This window comes from Ochlerotatus camptorhynchus, unplaced genomic scaffold (assembly GCF_037179485.1).
Source record: "Ochlerotatus camptorhynchus isolate MF236.1 unplaced genomic scaffold, CSIRO-AGI_Acam_v1.1 ptg000031l, whole genome shotgun sequence".
Taxonomy (NCBI): domain Eukaryota; kingdom Metazoa; phylum Arthropoda; class Insecta; order Diptera; family Culicidae; genus Ochlerotatus; species Ochlerotatus camptorhynchus.
Window position 1 is genome coordinate 364,784 of NW_027040522.1, and position 18,398 is coordinate 383,181.

An 18,398-nucleotide genomic window follows, 5' to 3' on the forward strand; every position below is an offset into this window, starting at 1 on the left:
ATGAAACCGTTCATCTTTGTAAGCAACATTTCTTACAAGTTGATGGTTTACGTGAAAAGGAAATTTAAATGCATGGATGTTCACATCACCAGTAAAATTCAAAACAAAATTTATGTGTATGGCATCTTAAACATGTACTTGTAATACGAATCTTCAGAAATTGAATATTTTGAGATCTTCAACTAACTAAAATTAAGTTAATGATAAACATCAATTTTAATGGAATCAGCTTTACAATTCTTTAAAAGTGAGCAGCTCAAAACAAAAATCTGAGGCTTTGAAATCATTCAAGGTGTTTATCGGGACCCATAAAAAAATAATGGAACGAAAGACGTTTTTCCGAAGGACGTTTCGCCGAACGGGTCATTTCACCGAAGAGCCAGCCATTTTCTGCGGGTTTGAACTTATCTCAAAGCTTAGTAATTTTTGAAATCAGTCTCGAAAAAAGATTAAGAAAGTTAGATGTTTTTCAACCTGGCAAGCTATCCAAAAGTACACAGTTTGAAAAAGTAGTGTAAAGTTCTGTTCAATATGATGCACATAAATGGAGCGTCACATTTCATAAAATTTTACACTATATATCATGTAAAGCTATGAGACATTTCATGCAATGTGGCAAATATTGAATACAAAATCCCATTGTTGTGAACAACATTCTTTACAAGTTGCTTGGTTGCGTGAAATGAAATACAAGTTTACGTGAATTTATGTTTACATCACTATTAAAATTCAGAATTTTTATCTGTGTAACGCTTCCTTCTTATGAACATGAACAGTTCTTTCAAGTTGTATTGATTTGGGAAATTTTTAAACAATCATAGTTTGCGTTTTTAGAAATGTTGCCTTCTTTTAATCATGAAAAAAATGCCTATTCGGCGAAATGACTTTTGGCTAATTAGCTTTCGGCAAAATGTTCTGCGGCAAAACGTCCTTCGGAAAAATGACACAGCCTCCTCTCAACTTAGTGTTCTTGAGCACTTACGCAGTTGTGAATTGAAAGCTTTCTAATACTGTATATTTTTAGAATTAGTAGGTATTATTGTGTGGCAAGTACAATCATAATCTATACCCAGGGAAGTCGAGAACGTAACCCGTAACCCGAGAGCCCCGTTACGTGGGTAGATCACCTATTCGTGGTACGTTACGGGATGTATTTAAGATCTACCACCGATTCCTAGTCTTGACTACTTCAAACTAAGGGAACAGAATTTTTCAGTAATCCAAGGAACACATCTTAGTCCTTGTTACTTTTTATGCCTTGTTGGCAATACTTGACATTATCCACCAAGGATGAACTTAAAACAAGGAAAAAAATGAGTTTGTTAGTCTTCATCTATGTGGTTCCTAATCTTCTATTCGTTGTTCTCTAGTTTGAAGTGGTTAAGACTAGGGTTCTGATGCATGGTCATTATCGGCGTCAGTGCTTGTTTTTGGTGCTAAGGAATCCAATTTTGACTGACAAAGGGGCGTGGGGCCAATGGAGGGTGTTTCAACACTCCGAAGGGTATAAATAGCGGGACCTTTAAATCAGAATCGATTCCTTGCGATGAAGGCAAGAATGACAACTGTATCAAAACCGAATACTTCATCATTCTCAATAGTGATTGAGTAATACGACATGCACTAAACTAAGGACACGGGATACACTACAAAAGATCAAATTTCTGGTCGCAGTGGTTTTATGTCCCGAACAGAGGAAAAAAAAATGGTTTTAACCAAAAACGGATTGGGTGGATTGATAGGCAAAGTCACCTATCCACGTCTACGGGACAGTAAAGAATCTCCTTCCAACAACTTCATCCAATTGGCTGGTCAGAAAACGAACCATCCAACAGGAAGATGCCCCAATAAATGGGTAGAAGAGCCCGCCCTGTATCCACGAATTGTTAGCAGCAAGGAGTTGACATCTTTGGTCTCCAATTTTCTTGCATTGTTCGAAATTTTCAAATCTGCTCCAACTAGGATTTTTTTTATTTATTACATAAAGGGTGATACGGTCAAAATTTGGTCAATATCAACTTGACGTATTTCTTTCAATTTTGCATTTAAAAAACCTGAACACCCCTCATTTTGAAGGTGTGTGTGTGTAGAATGTTGCTCCTATTTTGATTTTGGAATTCACTCTTCAGTTGTCAAAATGCCGTCCAAGCAAGAAGAGCAGCGTATCAAAATTTTGCTCGCGCATCGCGAAAATCCGAGCTACTCGCACGCAAAGTTGGCAAAATCGCTAAAAGTTGCCAAATCAACCGTTACAAATGTAATTAAAGTGTTTGGGGAACGTTTGTCGACAGCCAGGAAGTCTGGATCGGGGGGAAATCGAAAACCGGAAGCCGCTGAGACGACAAAGAGAGTTGCCGGTAGTTTCAAGCGAAACCCTAACCTCTCTCTCCGAGATGCCGCAAATAAGCTGGGTGTATCGTCTACAACCGTGCATCGAGCCAAAAAACGAGCCGGACTATCGACTTACAAGAAGGTAGTGACTCCAAATCGCGATGATAAACAAAATACGACGGCCAAAGCGCGATCCCGGAGGCTGTACACGACGATGCTGACGAAGTTTGACTGCGTGGTAAAGGACGATGAAACCTACGTCAAAGCCGACTACAAGCAGCTTCCGGGACAGGAGTTTTATACGGCAAAAGGAAGGGGAAAGGTAGCAGATGTTTTCAAGCACATGAAACTGTCAAAGTTCGCAAAGAAATATCTGGTTTGGCAAGCCATCTGTACCTGTGGCTTGAAAAGCAGCATTTTCATAGCTTCCGGGACTGTCAACCAAGAAATTTACGGTTCCCAAGGACAAGAACCCTCCCAACACGCCAGAGCTCCGCCCAATTGAGAAATACTGGGCTATTGTCAAGCGGAACCTAAAGAAGACCAAAAAAACTGCTAAGGGCGAGCAGCAGTTCAAGGCAAACTGGCTTTCTGCGGCGAAGAAGGTGGACAAGGTGGCTGTACAAAATCTGATGGCAGGGGTCAAGCGTAAGGCCCGGCAATTCGGATTTGGAAAAGCGGAAGCCTAACTGAATATTTTTCCTGAATTTTATACTAATTGAACTTGAAAAAGAAATTTAATTTGATTTTTTAAATAAACGATTTCACCGATTTACACGCGTTTTCCCTTGACCAAATTTTGACCGTATCACCCTTAACCTATTTAGCATTTTTTTTTGCTGCTGTAATGACTGGTTGCAATATGTGGCCAAAACATGAAAGATATATCAGTACAGTCGTATTTGATGATGTATTTTCTTTTCTATTGATAGACGACATAGTCAAAACAACATAAATAACTCAATGAAAGATACCTACCGATGTTGGTTAAACTTGAACTTCGGAAAGCTCCAAATTCACGAACATTATTCATGTTATGATAATTGAAGATCGGTTCCGAAACAGCGAATTCATAAGATGCGATAATATAAAGTGAAGAAGATTCAATGAGACTTCTGGTTGAAAGAGTGTGACATGATCAGGGTTGCCAAGGGATTTTTCAAAAAATCTGGCTGCTGTTGAACGAAAATTCTGGATTTTTTGGATGTTGTTGATAATGACGTTTTTTTTTTCAATATGTGCCAATTTATTTTTCAATGTGCTTGTGTTTGAACATTTATTTTTAACAAAGAAAGGTTTTACGTTTGTTACTTTTAGGCATACTTTTAAATAATATGTAACCAGTTGGTTAAAATCTGTGGATTTTTGTCTGTATGAGTTGTTGTTGTTTGTAAAATTCACGTATTTTAATAACAAAGACAGAAGACAACACACAGCAGTGAGAGGGTTAGTACCGCTGCCAAAACCCTCGAACGATACTAAATGGAGGAACATCCTAGCTTTAAGCTAACAATTGATGAGCTTATGTGGTGAAACGAGAATTGGAAAAATTGAATGATGATAGCCATCTTAGATTTCGAATATTAGGCAGAAGTAAACAGGCGTCCTTGTGACCAAGACCATAGTCTAGTACAGTGAAATTGTTTAATACCCTCTCCCCCCTTTTAGGGGCTCGGGATGGAATTACTGCCTTCGATTAGAAAGATACGATGGCCTCACTCGTAAAAGAGGGTCCCTTCTAGTACTGAAAAATATCGATATCAATACCTACAAAATACTGAATTTCACAAGGTCAGTATCAGTTCACTCGGTTAGAATTTCAATGTCATTCGCCTCAATGTCAATGCGCAAATGCCATTAAAATTGTAAAGGGACCACTGTTGAATAGTTCTATCGAAAATGTGTCTTATGATCGCCAGATACTTGCCCTTTCCTGTACCGATCTTTAGAAAACTCATCAATAATTTTAAAACAATGCAATGGTATACAAAAACAGTTGATTTGTTGAGATAATTGTAAGATTTTCAATGTTTCCCTAGTGATATTCATATGGATAGTAATGTCAAAGTCGTTCCGGCTGACATCATGCTTACAACGAATATCAGTGTCGGAAGTGAAATTCAGGGGTAGACCAATATCTTACGCCAATTGAAAGTGTTGACAGCACGCAGCACTGGTCCCTTCTCGGCTCGACAAAGGTGGCCAAACGAGCCAGCAATGCCTGCTGGGCCCACACGTTACAAGAAAGGGCAAGTAAATGAGTTAGAAAACGTGAATATTCCTGTGTTTTCATATTTTTAAATCGCGTCCCTTGATCACCCGGTAGTAAGCTGACTCTGAGACCCAGTTCAAGCAGTCTCTTGCTAAACTGCTGAGTTGTCGGGTTAACTGTTCGAAAATAGCGAGTTACAAATATATTTAAATTTTATGGCCTAGGAGGAATGCAGCAAACCCCTTAAGTAAAGCACATTGCTTGGTTCATCCAGAAAATAATTCAAAAAGTTAAGATTTATCCGCTGTCTAAATTATTGAACACTGACCTGAATCATTTCCCGGGGAATAGGATTTGAACATTTTTCGTGAGTGGTAAAATCATTTGATGCCTTCTTTCTTAACATTGTGAAGCAAGGCAAATTGAGAACTCGGTACAATCTGGACAAATCACGAAAAGTCTGGTCTAGACCAAGGTTGCAAATGCTCATTTCAGCTAAAACAATGTTTTTATAAATTATGAAATAATTAGATGCCATGATCAAATTTTGAATTGGTAGGATACAAGAAGAGGTTGCAAAGAATGTGTTTGACATATTAAACCTGTTTATTTCACTTCATGAGAGTCACAATCAGCGATTTTTCACAAACTCACTCACTCACTCACTCACTCAGCGATCAGAAAATCGCTGATTGTGACTCATAGAAAGCAAAATTTACAGGTTTTATGTTTCAAACGCATACTTTGTAACCTCTTCTTGTAAGTTACAAGTTAAACATGCCATCATACCATCTTTTGGTTTTATTATTCAGAAAAACATTATTTTAGCTGAAATGAGTATTTGCAAGTTGCAACCATGGTCTAGACAAAAGATTGTTTGATTGTCTTCTTCTTTTTCTTCTTCTTTCTCGCATTTCAATTGCATATCGCATAGTAGCTTATTGCGTGCCCTCAACTTAGGGTTCTAGGTGCATTTCCACCGTTAATAATTAAGAGCTTTCGATGCCTGTACCATTTGTGCAGTAATATAATTGTGTGGCTAGTACAATCATACTTTATGCCCAGGGAAGTTGATACATTTTCCAATCCGAAAAATTCCTAGACCGGATCGGGAGTCGAACCCAGCCACCTCCAGTACGGTCTTGCCTTTGTAGCTGAGCCTTTACCAATTGAGCTAAGGGAGGTCTGGATGTTCCTTAAAAAGCTGGAAGATGACAGATAAATCTGGAAGGTTGGCAACGCTGAACACGATGCACCTAAGATTCCCGGATATGGAATGACTAAGATAGACTAAGGCATGCGGGATGATTCTTCGTGTTGGGACTGTTCAGCTAGAAGAGTTACGAATGATGCGGAAAACTTTGGGTTCTTTCTAGGAGCGTTACAGTGGAAAATGGTAGCAGGATTGAAACCTCTACCAGTTCACGACAGGTGTCTTTAGTAGAATAACACTATTATAACAAAAAAATCAGTATCCTTGAAACATCCACCAATCAATCAAAATCTTAGGTGACCCTCTTCCATTTGAGTCCGACATCGAGAAATAGTTTTTGAATAACGACACCGGTGGTGTAGTGGTAAGCGTGATTACCTCTCACCCAGCAAGCCTGGGTATAATCCCAGTCGGCGCTGCCGGGATTTTCTGAGGTATAACATCTCTGATCATGCCTTCCTTCGGAAGGGAAGTAAAGCCGTTGGCCCCCGGTTCATGAGTTGATGGGTCGATAGGTAGGGTCCAGGTGTAGGAGCTGCCTCCCTGGCGTCGGTAGCATTGGTGCTCAGCACGGAAAACAAGATCGACGGAAAACAAATAAAAAACAAGTTTTTGGATGTGAATAATGCTTTCGTTTGGTGTTTGTTTTCTTTCAGAGACACCGTGCATTTTTAACTATCATCATCTCAAAGCACATAGTTTCCAGCAGAAGCCATCATAAGAAAAAAAACCCGAATTTATCCACCTATGGTGTGATCAGACCCTTCTTACTTATTCAAGTTTATTTATTTTATTGTCATTATCAGTGACCAAGCCCCCCACCCCCGTGTCATCCAGTGACGCTACGCCACTGCCTGGGGGTACCCGGAATATATCCGGGTGTAGTCTATTTGGTGAGGCTACCAATCACCTTATCATCGTATTTTAATGTGATTTAATGGGTTTTAATTCAATTCATATTCAAGCAACTTCCCCGGGGTACCCGGAACATGTCCAAGTGTGTCCAATGTGGTCTGGAACACTTAACACGACTTGCATTGATCTTATTTTTGAATTCTGTAGTAATTTGATGTGTTTTGATACGTTTTCCGTTAAATCCAGCGTGAAGGCCCATATTCACCGGATCTTATTCCGGCCATATCTCCGGAACCGGTTCACCGATTCCAAAACCGTTCAATGGGACCCCAAGACCTATCATTTGGCGCCGAGTTTGTCCAAATCGGTTGAGCGGTTGCTGAGAAACGTGAGCGCATTCATTTCGTTACATACACACACACATACACACATACACACATACACACATACACACATACACACATACACACATACACACATACACACATACACACATACACACACAGACATGTTCCGATCTCGTCGAGCTGAGTCGAATGGTATATGACACTCGGCCCTCCGGGCCTCGGATCGATAGTCGGTTTTTCAAGTGATATCTATACCCTTCTTTGTAAGAAGGGTAAAAAGATCAAACACAATGTTTAACTTCCAAACCAACTGCGCCTCAGTCACTTCTAGGTTAAAATGCTAATAGGTGATCAGCAGCGCGAAACACAACAGCACAACACGTTTCTCTGAATTCTCAGCTCTGTACCTCCCGGCCACCCTCCACGAGACAGACAAGCTCATATTTTATTCATTTTGCGATAAGCTTCATCTGAACATCGTTCCGAGATTTCGCGACTTGCTAAAAATAATGCCTCCCCCATAGGAGCTTCTGCTTGCTGCTACTTGGGCTTCGGGCTAGGGGGGGGGGGGGGGGACATTTATACTGGAACCGAGCAACATCGTCATTGATCCCTCTAGGGGAAGTGCCAGCTTTCGTTGAGCGAATCCAAGCTTCGCGTTCACACAATTTATGATTGAAATGATAATTATCCGAAGATGATCTCATGTTTTCCTCGTCTGCCCTGTCGTTGTTGTTGGTCTTTTCTATTTAAGCCCATCAGCTAAAAAGTGAGACACATTTTCACGGTGGATGACAAGCGAGAGAGTGATTGCGCTTTTTCGGCTTCACAGCTCGCTACTGTATTCAAGCCGAAGTGAGTCGGAAAGAAGACCACCCAGCACAAAATTTTTGCTTCCTTATAATGTGCGATGAAAGTGATTTTAAATGAAACATGAAATGAGTCATGATACGTCGTCGGGGATGGCTCGGTGAGTTCGGCTTTGAAGAGCAGCGTGTCAACCTGCTTCATTGTTTTCTAATCGGCGAAGGATGCACGGTCGATGAGAGTACATTGAGTGGAATTCGACACCAAAATACCAAATTCGGAGTTACTTAGTGAGGGGGTAAAATTTTCATCGTTTTTACAGGGATAACTTTTTAAATATGATGCAAATAGAGAAATATTTCAGTCAGCCTATTAGTATACTCCAAGACTAAGTAAAATTGGAAAAGCGAGGAAAATTTCACTCACTCACCGAGTAGCTCCATTTATTGAATTCGACTCAGTCATTGAGTTATTATCATTCACCGTATGGCTGAGCATTACGCGGCTTAGCACTCGTTCGAAAATTGATGGACCGAAAATTCATCATCAAATGAGTCATAGGTGACACGGTATGAGAACAATAGGTTTATACTCACACGATAAAGGCGAGAATTTCACATGATGTGGGCAGTTTATTGTCGATAATTGCGATTTATTTTCAGTAGATTCTTACCTGAAAGTAAAGAAAACAATAATATGAGTTGATATTTGACGTGATGAATATATACATTGGATTAAATTAAATGTACGTTTCTAGATTGTCATCGTGCGATTGCAATTAGTTTTAGATACTATTGTACGCTTTAAGTCGTATTTCTACAAAAGAGGATTTTCATTTCACGTCTCTGTCGTTTACGTATCTGACTAACATTTCTATGTTAATTGATCGTCGGTTCCTTTCAGCTTTTGTTATTAACCGTTCGTTACTCGCACTAACTGTTGTTACACGAGTACTCGTGCGTTGTATTTACTTTGTACAACACTATGAGATTTCAATTGCCTTTTTGCTGCCAAGCTACCAATTGATCTGAAATCAACGGGTTTTCCTTAAAAAACTTGTATTGAACTAAGTACTCATCAAAGATCGCGTAAATTTATGAGACATGTCATGAGATATTCCATTAATTGTATGCAACCGTCCATCTTTGTAAGCAACATTTCTTACTAGTTGCTGGTTTACGTGAAAAGGAATTTTACTCACATCACCAGTAAAATTGAAAACTATTCTGTGTATTGTATCTTGAACTTGTACTTGAAATATGAAACAACAAGACATTGAATATTTTGAGATCTTCGACTTACTTAAATTAAGTTAATGTTAAACTTCATAATTTTAATGGGTTTGGCTAAACAAAGCTTAACCTTGATTATAGAAAGCCTAAAAAAAAATGCTGATGGTAGGGAAAATGTAAATAGAAACCGCGTAAACGGTGTCCATACTACGGGATTTGACTTAATTGGTTACAACATGGAATATTTCGAGATCCTGACCAGATAGAAAGTTACTTTCTTCGACAAAGTAGTTTAGGGGGTCTAGACCTTTTAGTTCGTGGACAGTAGTTCAGAAATATCTCACTACGCGTGCAATTCTCGCATATATAATATCTCGCATATATAAAACCAGCCAGAAAGTAACTGTCTTTGGCAAAAAATAAATAGCATTAAACGAAGAAAAAATAATAAACAAGGTACTGGAAAATTAAAAAAAAACATATTTTTAGAAATTCAAAAAATAAGCGAATAGGGATTTTTATTTTTATTTTGAAATTTTCTCTGCCCCTTCAATATTATGAAATTTTTGATGGTGGTGGAGAGGGCGGGGGTACATTAAAATAGAAATTTAATTTGCTTCAGCCTATGTGGGATACGATAAATATATTCTGGATTTCTTTTACAGGTGCGGAAGATTTGTGGATAAATAAATTAGGGAGTGTCGTTCCCCCGATACCCTTGATACATTATGTGTAACATAGTATCTCTAAAAATATCAGTATCGCTGAAACTTCCACCAAATGAAACCACAACGCCACGATGGTGATGATGGATTTTTGATATTTGATTTAATAGTAATAGTAAACAAAATTGTTGAGTAGTCTACAAAGGTTTGAGCCTCGCGCGCGTCTTACGGATATAGAGGTCTGAATTTTAAATTTGATAAAAGAAATGCAATTTTGAAGCTCATTTGGAAGACACCTTGAGTTAGTAGTAAGGTTCTGGCAAATGTTGGGGGTTCGTGAGCATTCCTGACATTGCTGAAAAATATGATAGCATCAGATTGCGGGGTTGCTAGTGTAATAGGATGCTTTGTTGATTGTTCATTAACTCTTGATTGCTTGTAATACTTATGAATATTTTATGGGATTTATTAAAGGGTTTTACGGCTCTTTCATTCTTTTTAGTGCAGCAAAAACGTTATATTTTAGGTGGTTAAAAAGGCGAACTAAGAGGTCGACGTCTGAGCTTTTCCACATTTATATCGTTGTGAAGCAACTGTAAACTCTAGAGGGAATTCATGTCTGTAACTGTAACCAATTCGATTTTGTCTGCAAACCTGGTTAAATTGTCATATTTAATTATCTTAAAGGTAAGTCGTCCAGCTCAAACCTTTGTAGTGGTAGGAGGTGGGACCACCATCATCATCATCATCATCATCATTATCCTCATCAGGGCGTCACAATATCAGCTTCAATCGACCAAATCGATGCGACGAAGAGACTGCTGGTTTTCTTTTTCTATTAAAGTCGAACAGCTTCGCAGCATTCTAGAACCTCAGTCGGCGTGCACAAACAAATGTTCAATCGCTTGTCTCTCTTTCTCCCGTCGCTCCATTGGTCTTCCTTTCAAGCTTCGTCGAAACGGATGAGCGAAAGAGCGCTCGACTTTGATAGTTTTCTCTTTCATGAAACACATCAACAGAGGTTTCATGACGTATATGACGGAAAATGAAATTACATATTTAAAGCATTTCTCACGTGAAAACACTTGAAGATTACACGTAATATGTTTAATTCATCTTCCATCCACATATTTATCTACAAACAATTAACGAAAACGGGACATAAAGCATTTTAAACCAATTGAAAGAGCAGTGATAGAGTGTTCGTGAAAGAGGATTGAAAGCCATAATGATGATGATGATGATGATGATGGTCCCACCTCTTACCCCTACAAAGGTTTGAGCTGGACGAGTTATCTTTAAGATAATTAAATATAAACATTTTAACCAGGTTTGCAAACAAAATCGAGCTGGTTACAATTACAGATATAAATGTCCTGTTAAATATGCTATAGGCATCAACCAAAAACATTCAAAGGTGTAACTAGTTATCAAAAGTCCAAGTATAGTCCTCGACAATACTTCCATTTATACGTGACCTGGGATTTACACGTTTAAGCTTCCGCAGTGCCAGGACTATATCCAAGGAAACGACTTCCAGCCAATCCTTTACTAATTCAAGGCTTTTGCCACAATTTCCACGTATTAGTCATTTATACCTGTCTTCCGCGCGCGAGGCTCAAACCATTGTAGACTACTCAAAGCTATTTTTACTATTACTACTACAAAATCAAAAAACTAAAAATCCATCATCACCATCGAGGCAAACAATGTAGTTTTTTTGTAAATGCTACACAAATTACTAAAATGTCTTTATGACAGTCTCCATACAAAATAATCCGTTAGTGATAACTTTGTCAAGATACATGATTGATCCATTCATAAAAATTTAACTGCTCAATAAACAGCTTTTACATGTGAAATGCAGCGTCTCTTGAATTCTGTAAGTGTAGTTGCACGCTTGATGTGTCTAGGCATCGAATTGAAAACATTTATACCTTTGATAAATAATGAATTTTGTGAAGCATTATTCAAAAGATGTGGTGTTCTTACTTCATCCGCGTTTCTAGTGTTATATCTATGAAAATCAATTCCTCTTTCAATCCGATCACACAAATATCGAGGCAGCAAACCGTTAACTACTTTAAAAATGAACACCATAGTCAAAAACACAATTCTTTGCTTCACTGACAGCCATTATTGCGTCCGCATAAAAGTTGAGGAAGTGAATCTATTACATCTTAAAATCAAACGCATTACTTTATTCTGCAAACGCTGTAATCTCGATATTTGTGTTTCATTGGCCAAAAATAAAATGGAAGGGCAAAAGTCTATATGAGGGGAGATGATTGATTTGTATAACTGTATTTGACTACCAATAGTTATATCGTTTTTCAAGCGACATAGAATTCCATACTTCTTGGAAATTTTCTTGATGACATTGTCAATATGAGAATTGAACTTGAGTTTGTCATCAATAATCACGCCAAGATATTTAGTTTCCTGAACGCGATCAATTGTCTCATCATCAATAACAACAAAGACATCCTCATCTACACGATTCCGCGAAATTACCATGAATTTAGTTTTACTTATATTCAATTTCAATTGTTTATACTTCAACCAGGTTTCGTTTAACTAGAAAATCGACGTTACTTACATTGAAAGCGATGAGCAAAGCAACGACGAGAAGATCCACAGCCAGCGTTTCCTTCTAAGCGTGCTTCTTTTTCATTATCATTTCTTGCTGATAGTCTAGCTAGGCGTTATAGAAATGAAGCGTTGAACACGTTTGTATGAGAGAAACAAAACTCGAGTTCATTTTAGAGCTTCGAAATTGTAGAGCCCTGATCATCATCATCATCATCATCATCATCATCATCATCATCATCATCATCATCATCATCATCATCATCAACTGGACTATTGAGAGAGTGATTCACTTTTACTCAGTTGTATGGAGAAATTCCAAAAAAACATAGGATACTCAGCTTTGAGTGTCCTATGCTTTTGGAAATTTCTTCAGACAAAGCAATCTCACGACTGAGTTAGTTGAATCATGTACATGTACATTAGACCTGTTCATTTTAAACGAAATGTTCCAAATGTAACGGGTCAACCGTGATTACTGTTCGTCATGTTAATTTGTACTTCTGTGTAAATTTTCAGCAAAATCGATGATGATTTAGAGGTGCTTCAAGTTAATTTTATGTTTTTAAGGTAATTTACGGCTTACAATATTTGTATCTCGAGACTGAAACAACGAAAGCTGCTGTAACAACTTTCATAGCAAAGCTTAATGTGTTATCTACCAACTTTGTGGCCAAAGGTTGACTATTCGAAGTGATTTTATTGAATTTTCACTTAGTTTCATGCTCGAAGATATCTTAAAATGTGAAGAATTTTAAAGTATTTGTTCTACGAATTTTCCACCCATATGATATAAAAATGTGTAGTGTACGGCATAATGTTCCTCATATTGTTCTAGAAGTTTCGTTCCAACATAGTTTTCGTGTATATTTCATAGATTGAGAGATAAAAATCAGAAAAGAGGCCGTTTAGCTAAAATTCACAAGACAACAGATCCAATAAAAGTCAATTAGATTGACAGAAAATAGTTGCATTGCTTTTCAATGACGACCGATGACTGTTTCATTGATAGATGATTTTTTCATAAATATGAATCCTCAGTAGACGTGTTTTTTTTTATCAAAGGCAAGTGTCACTCGAGCCATTCAAAATGTTCGTTATTTTATAAATTGCTGTCTTTGGAAAATCGATCTATTTCATTCCGATTTCTGATTTTTCGATTTTCTTTGTCCACGAAAAGATCGAAAAAATCGATCTCTTCTTCCGATCTTTTCGATCTTAACGAGTCAACGAGTTAAGGCCCAAACGCAATGTGGGTGGAAGTGGAACGGAAACGGGAAGTTTGAAAGTTGTCAAAAATGACATCAAGGTGCCTAACCGAAGTCGATTTTGTTCTAACTAGTTTTCAATCCGACAAGTAGGCTTACTCAGATCGGGCTTTTCCGCTGCCGCTGCCGTTCCGCTTCCGCTGTTATTGCGCTTGGATCTTTACTCGAGCCTTTACTCTCACCCCATACTGCGTGGTAAATTAAACGAACACAACATTTGACGATGTTAACTACCTCCCTCCTGTGCTCATTGCTCCTTACCGTCACGACAACATTTAATTGAATATTATAAAGGACATAATTTCTTGGGGTACCAACGTAAACAAGATTATTGATGGTCCGAAAGTGAGGATAACAATAACAAACCAATATGTTTGGGGTCTCCCTTAGCTCAGTCGGCAAAGGCGCAGCTACAAAGCAAGACCATGCTGGAGGTGGCTGAGTTCAATTCCCGGTCCGGTCTAGGAATTTTTCGGGTTGGAAAATTTCTCGACTTCCCTGGGCATAGAAGTATGATTGGACTTGCCACACAATTATACCAATGCAAAAATGGTACAGGCATCGAAAGCTCTCAATTAATAACTGTGGAAGTGCATCTAGAACACTAAGTTGAGAACACGCAATAAGCTAATTTGCGATATGCAATAAGCTTGAAAAGCGAAGAAGAAGAAGAAGATGTTTGGCCAGAGCGAAAGTGAGGATAGCAAACTAAGCACTTGAAAAAAATGGGATTACGAAAGTGTGCGAGTTATAAACGTCAGAAAGGTCACTTAAAATCACTTTTAAACCATAATATCGATCTACCAAAGATCGATTCTTTGGTACCGATTTAATCAGTGGATCGATTCTAGAGCCAAATATAAGATCGATCCGTCAAGATCGATCTTTCTCTGAAGATCGCCCAATCCTAGAATGAGCACCGTTCAGTGGGACCGCATCGAATTCGATTTTTAAGTCTGTGTTAGGGAATGCGCTGTTTTCAGACATTCGGTGATAATTTTGATCACCATTGCAACAGTTGGACATTTGATATTTTTCAATAGTGACTAAGTGTTCATTTTAGCAGATTGGTAGATAAATTTCCAATCGTTTGGCTTGTTTAGAATTAAAATCTATCTGCTATTGGTCGAAACCTGACCTCTTTTCGTAATGCGGTGCATTATGGTTTTTTGAAATTGCGTGAATTCTATAGATCCTGTGGAGATCTATCTAGCCCTGATGTATGTGTTGGTAGAGGGAAAAATGTAAAATTTGCGCGAGACGATGTCTTAACACTCGAAAGCAATTTTGTGAAATATGTAGCAAAACAAATCCTAGCTAGTTCTGCATGATGATTTTATTTGATTTTATTTATTTGTAAAGTTGCCGGGAAATACCAGCTGGCTATTTGTTTTTTTATGATAACTCCTTACTTGAAAACAGGCAAAAACTCACAAACAGGTTGCTTTTTCATGGTATACAGTGTGATAATTCAATAATCAATAAATTATCTCAACATTTAGTGGCAAACCATTCATAAATTTTGGTAAATTACAAAAAATTCTATAATCCACATTCAATTTCATATGTAAGCGCCGATTGAAACAATCTTTTTGACGTCACTACAAGGGCGATTGATTAAACGAAAGAAACGAATCGTGCGGAATGAAAGCCGAGGAAAAAGGCCTACAATTCCACACCTTCTATAGACAGGTTGAGCCTTGATAGCTAGCTGCTTGCGGGAACTGATGACCTTGATCAATGTCCAAATAATACTCTTTAACAAATTTTTGGTGGCCCTGAAAAGGACCGTTTTGTAGTGATGGTTGAGTAATTCTGAGCTGGGTGTTCAACACGGATGAGGCTGTTGAGCTGTATGCCGTTTGGAGAGAGGGTGACACGCTTGGCATAGATGACCGACCCGCAGCGACTCACGAAGAGCTACTGATTCCGATCCATAGCATAGCGGTGCAGCTTCTTCCTCCTTTGATGGTTGCTTATGTGGGCTCTGCAGATCGCTGCTTGCAGGCAGTCTTTCATTGTTACTGGAGAACAATTTTCAACGCCACACGCCGAAAGCACTGCTACTGCTACTACTAATTTCGACGACCGAACACCACCACACAGTGGTGTGGTCGTTGGGAGCGTGTGGTTCTGAGTATGGCGATGAGTGTGCAAAATATTACGCAATTCCATCCTACCTATTCGCACGCGCCCGAGGATCGGATGCGAATGCCACTTCGACTTGTTTCGTCTACTTACTACTCTCTGACGACTGTGCTGGGGAAGCAGCATATGCATGTAGGTAATTGGTGGATTTGTTAGTTAATTCGTTTATTATTAATCAGTTTTTTTAATATTTTTTTGTTGAAAATCAACATTCGGTATCGTTATCGATGCGTAGCCATTTTTCTGATCGATTGGTGATAAAATTATTGAAATTAGACCAGGGGCAGCTGAGTTATTAACGTTCAAAATCTTTCTTAATTTGTTACATGTTCCATTTTCGGTTTTCACAAAGTGTACCCCCATATAGAAATCAAAGACGTAGTCCTACGTCAATATCATAACTATTAAAACAACTGGAACGATTGGTAATAAAAAATGCTTTTTAGGAAAAATTTAATAATTTTAAAGAATTGGGATTGTGTTTTGAAAACAATTGACTCTATTTGTTTTTTTGTGGATTCTATTCCAGAAGGCGCAATATGTTTTTATATTTTTACTTGAAAATTTAGGCTTTTTACACAACATATAAAAAATCAGCAACGTATTTTTTTTTTTCGTTTTCGAGTAATATTTTTTTGAAGTTATTCCTCCGCCGCCCTTAGTTTTGTCGGTAAAGGCGCAGCTACAAATAAAGACCATGTTGAAGGTGGCTCATTTCAATTCCCGGCCCGGTCTTGACTTCCTTGGGCATAATATATGATTGTACTTGACACACAATTATACTAATGCAAAAATGTTACAGGCATCGAAAACTCTCAATTAATACTGTGGAAGTGCATCTAGAACACTAAATTGAGGGCACGCAGTAAGCTACAATGCGATCAGTAATAAGCTTCATATGCGAAGAAGAAAGAGAAGAACATTTTGGCCGAACTCAGTAGATTTTAATCGTTTCTGGATAGATTTAGGATAAGGTGTATCTAACCATAAATTCGACGTTACACTTCTAGCAGCGTACGAATAGTGGCATATTTCTTATTTTTTCACGATTGCTTCTAAGAATGTGCTTTTTGCAGGGGTCATATTTTAGTCTCTTTTTGGCCTGCATCGCCACGAAAAACAGCCACCTTACTTCTGTGAGCAATATATGTACCATTACTATTATAATATAATTTGTCTACGAAATAACCGAATCGCTCGGGACATAAATACCGAATTGCTCGGTAGTTTTGACAGTTCATCGAAAAATCGGTTTACCGAACCTCACAGTTCGAAAAAGTAGTGTAAATGGAGCGTCACATATCATAAAATTTTACACTATATATCATGTAAAGTTATGAGACATTTCATGCAATGTGGCAAATATTGTATACAAAATCCCATTGTTGTAAACAACATTCTTTACAAGTTGCTCGGTTGCGTGAAATGAAATACAAGTTTACGTGAATTTATGTTAACATCACTATTAAAATTCAGAATTTATATCTGTGTACTGTTCACCAACGAAAAGATCTTGACTTACTGAACAACTTGTTCGAAAACATATACTTTATATCTCGTCATGATCTTGAGATATTTTATGTGCAAACATTTCACACGTATACTAGCGCCACGAAGTGAGAAAACTCCAAACTACTGTCCACCAGCTAAAAGGCCTTATTTGAACAGGATGTCTTTCACTACGTTGTGTATTTGTATAATCGTAATTTCACCATTTTAATTCTGTTTATTGCCTCCGAGAGGCATCCTGCCTCCTCGGAGGTAGTACGAATACTTAACTTATTACATTTTTATACTGTCTTCTCTTAGATACTGCGGCTCAAAGCAATTCAATATCGATCATATATCATATATTCTACTTTTCAAAACGTAAACAAAATATTGAGAACATACAAAAACATCTACAGATGGAATGACGGATAAACCTATACTACTGAAGAATAGATCGTTACCATCGTATCGGGGGGATTTGTTGCTGCCACTATAAATTTTCAAATGTGGCATATATAGCCCGACGCCGATGGTGTGATCGAACATACTGCCCACCAAAAAACGGATGTTTTTTAATAAATTTTAAAAGAAACGAAATCATTGCCATGCTGAATTTACTATATAACGCTGCGGTCCGATTGACTAATGTTTGTCGACGCTGTGGTCCAAGAGCGCAGTTCGACTGTAAACAGTCCGATAATGGACGCAAGGGTCCGGTGGGTGGACGCAAGGGTCCGATGGGTGGACGCAACGGTCCGGTGAATGGAAGTTGCGGTTCATCAATGATGCTACGCAGGGTTGCTTCCACTCACTTGCTATAAATTTTTTTTTTTCGGAATTATACAAACATTAGATGTTTTAATGATATGTTGTACTTGTAAGTAACAAGAAGAGGGTGTAAAGTATGTGTTTGATTTTTAAAACCTGTCAATTTCGCTGATTGTGACAGCGATCTTATGATTCGTGAGCGTTCACTCAGAGTGAGCGCTCACGAGTCGTAAAATTGCTGATTGTGACGCACTGAAAGCAATATTGACAGATTTTATGTGTCAAACATATACTTCATGACCTCTTCTTGTAACTTACAAGTACTAATTAGCATTATACTATTTCATGATTTCATAATTCTGAAAAACATTTTTTTATAGCAAGTGAGTGGAAGTAACCCTGAATTGCTACGTTGCGACGATGAGAGCACTGCGGTACTAAAATGGTTGCAGGGATCCCGCGGTGGAAACAG

At 38.2% G+C, this 18,398-nt stretch overlaps 1 protein-coding gene across 3 annotated transcripts in view; it reads right to left on the bottom strand.

Annotated features, from left to right (window-relative positions):
• Nucleotides 1-18,398, bottom strand: part of LOC135708566 (uncharacterized) — a 325,441-nt gene that overhangs the window by 223,600 nt on the left and 83,443 nt on the right. Inside the window, exon 2 of one of the 3 annotated variants that reach the window (XM_065230679.1) lies at nucleotides 8,383-8,438. The exons of the other annotated variants lie outside the window; for them this stretch is intronic. Coding sequence (XP_065086751.1) covers nucleotides 8,435-8,438 — 4 coding nt within the window. The 3' untranslated portion in view covers nucleotides 8,383-8,434. Of the gene's footprint in view, nucleotides 1-8,382; nucleotides 8,439-18,398 lie in introns of those variants that run through there. 3 annotated transcript variants of the gene reach the window in all.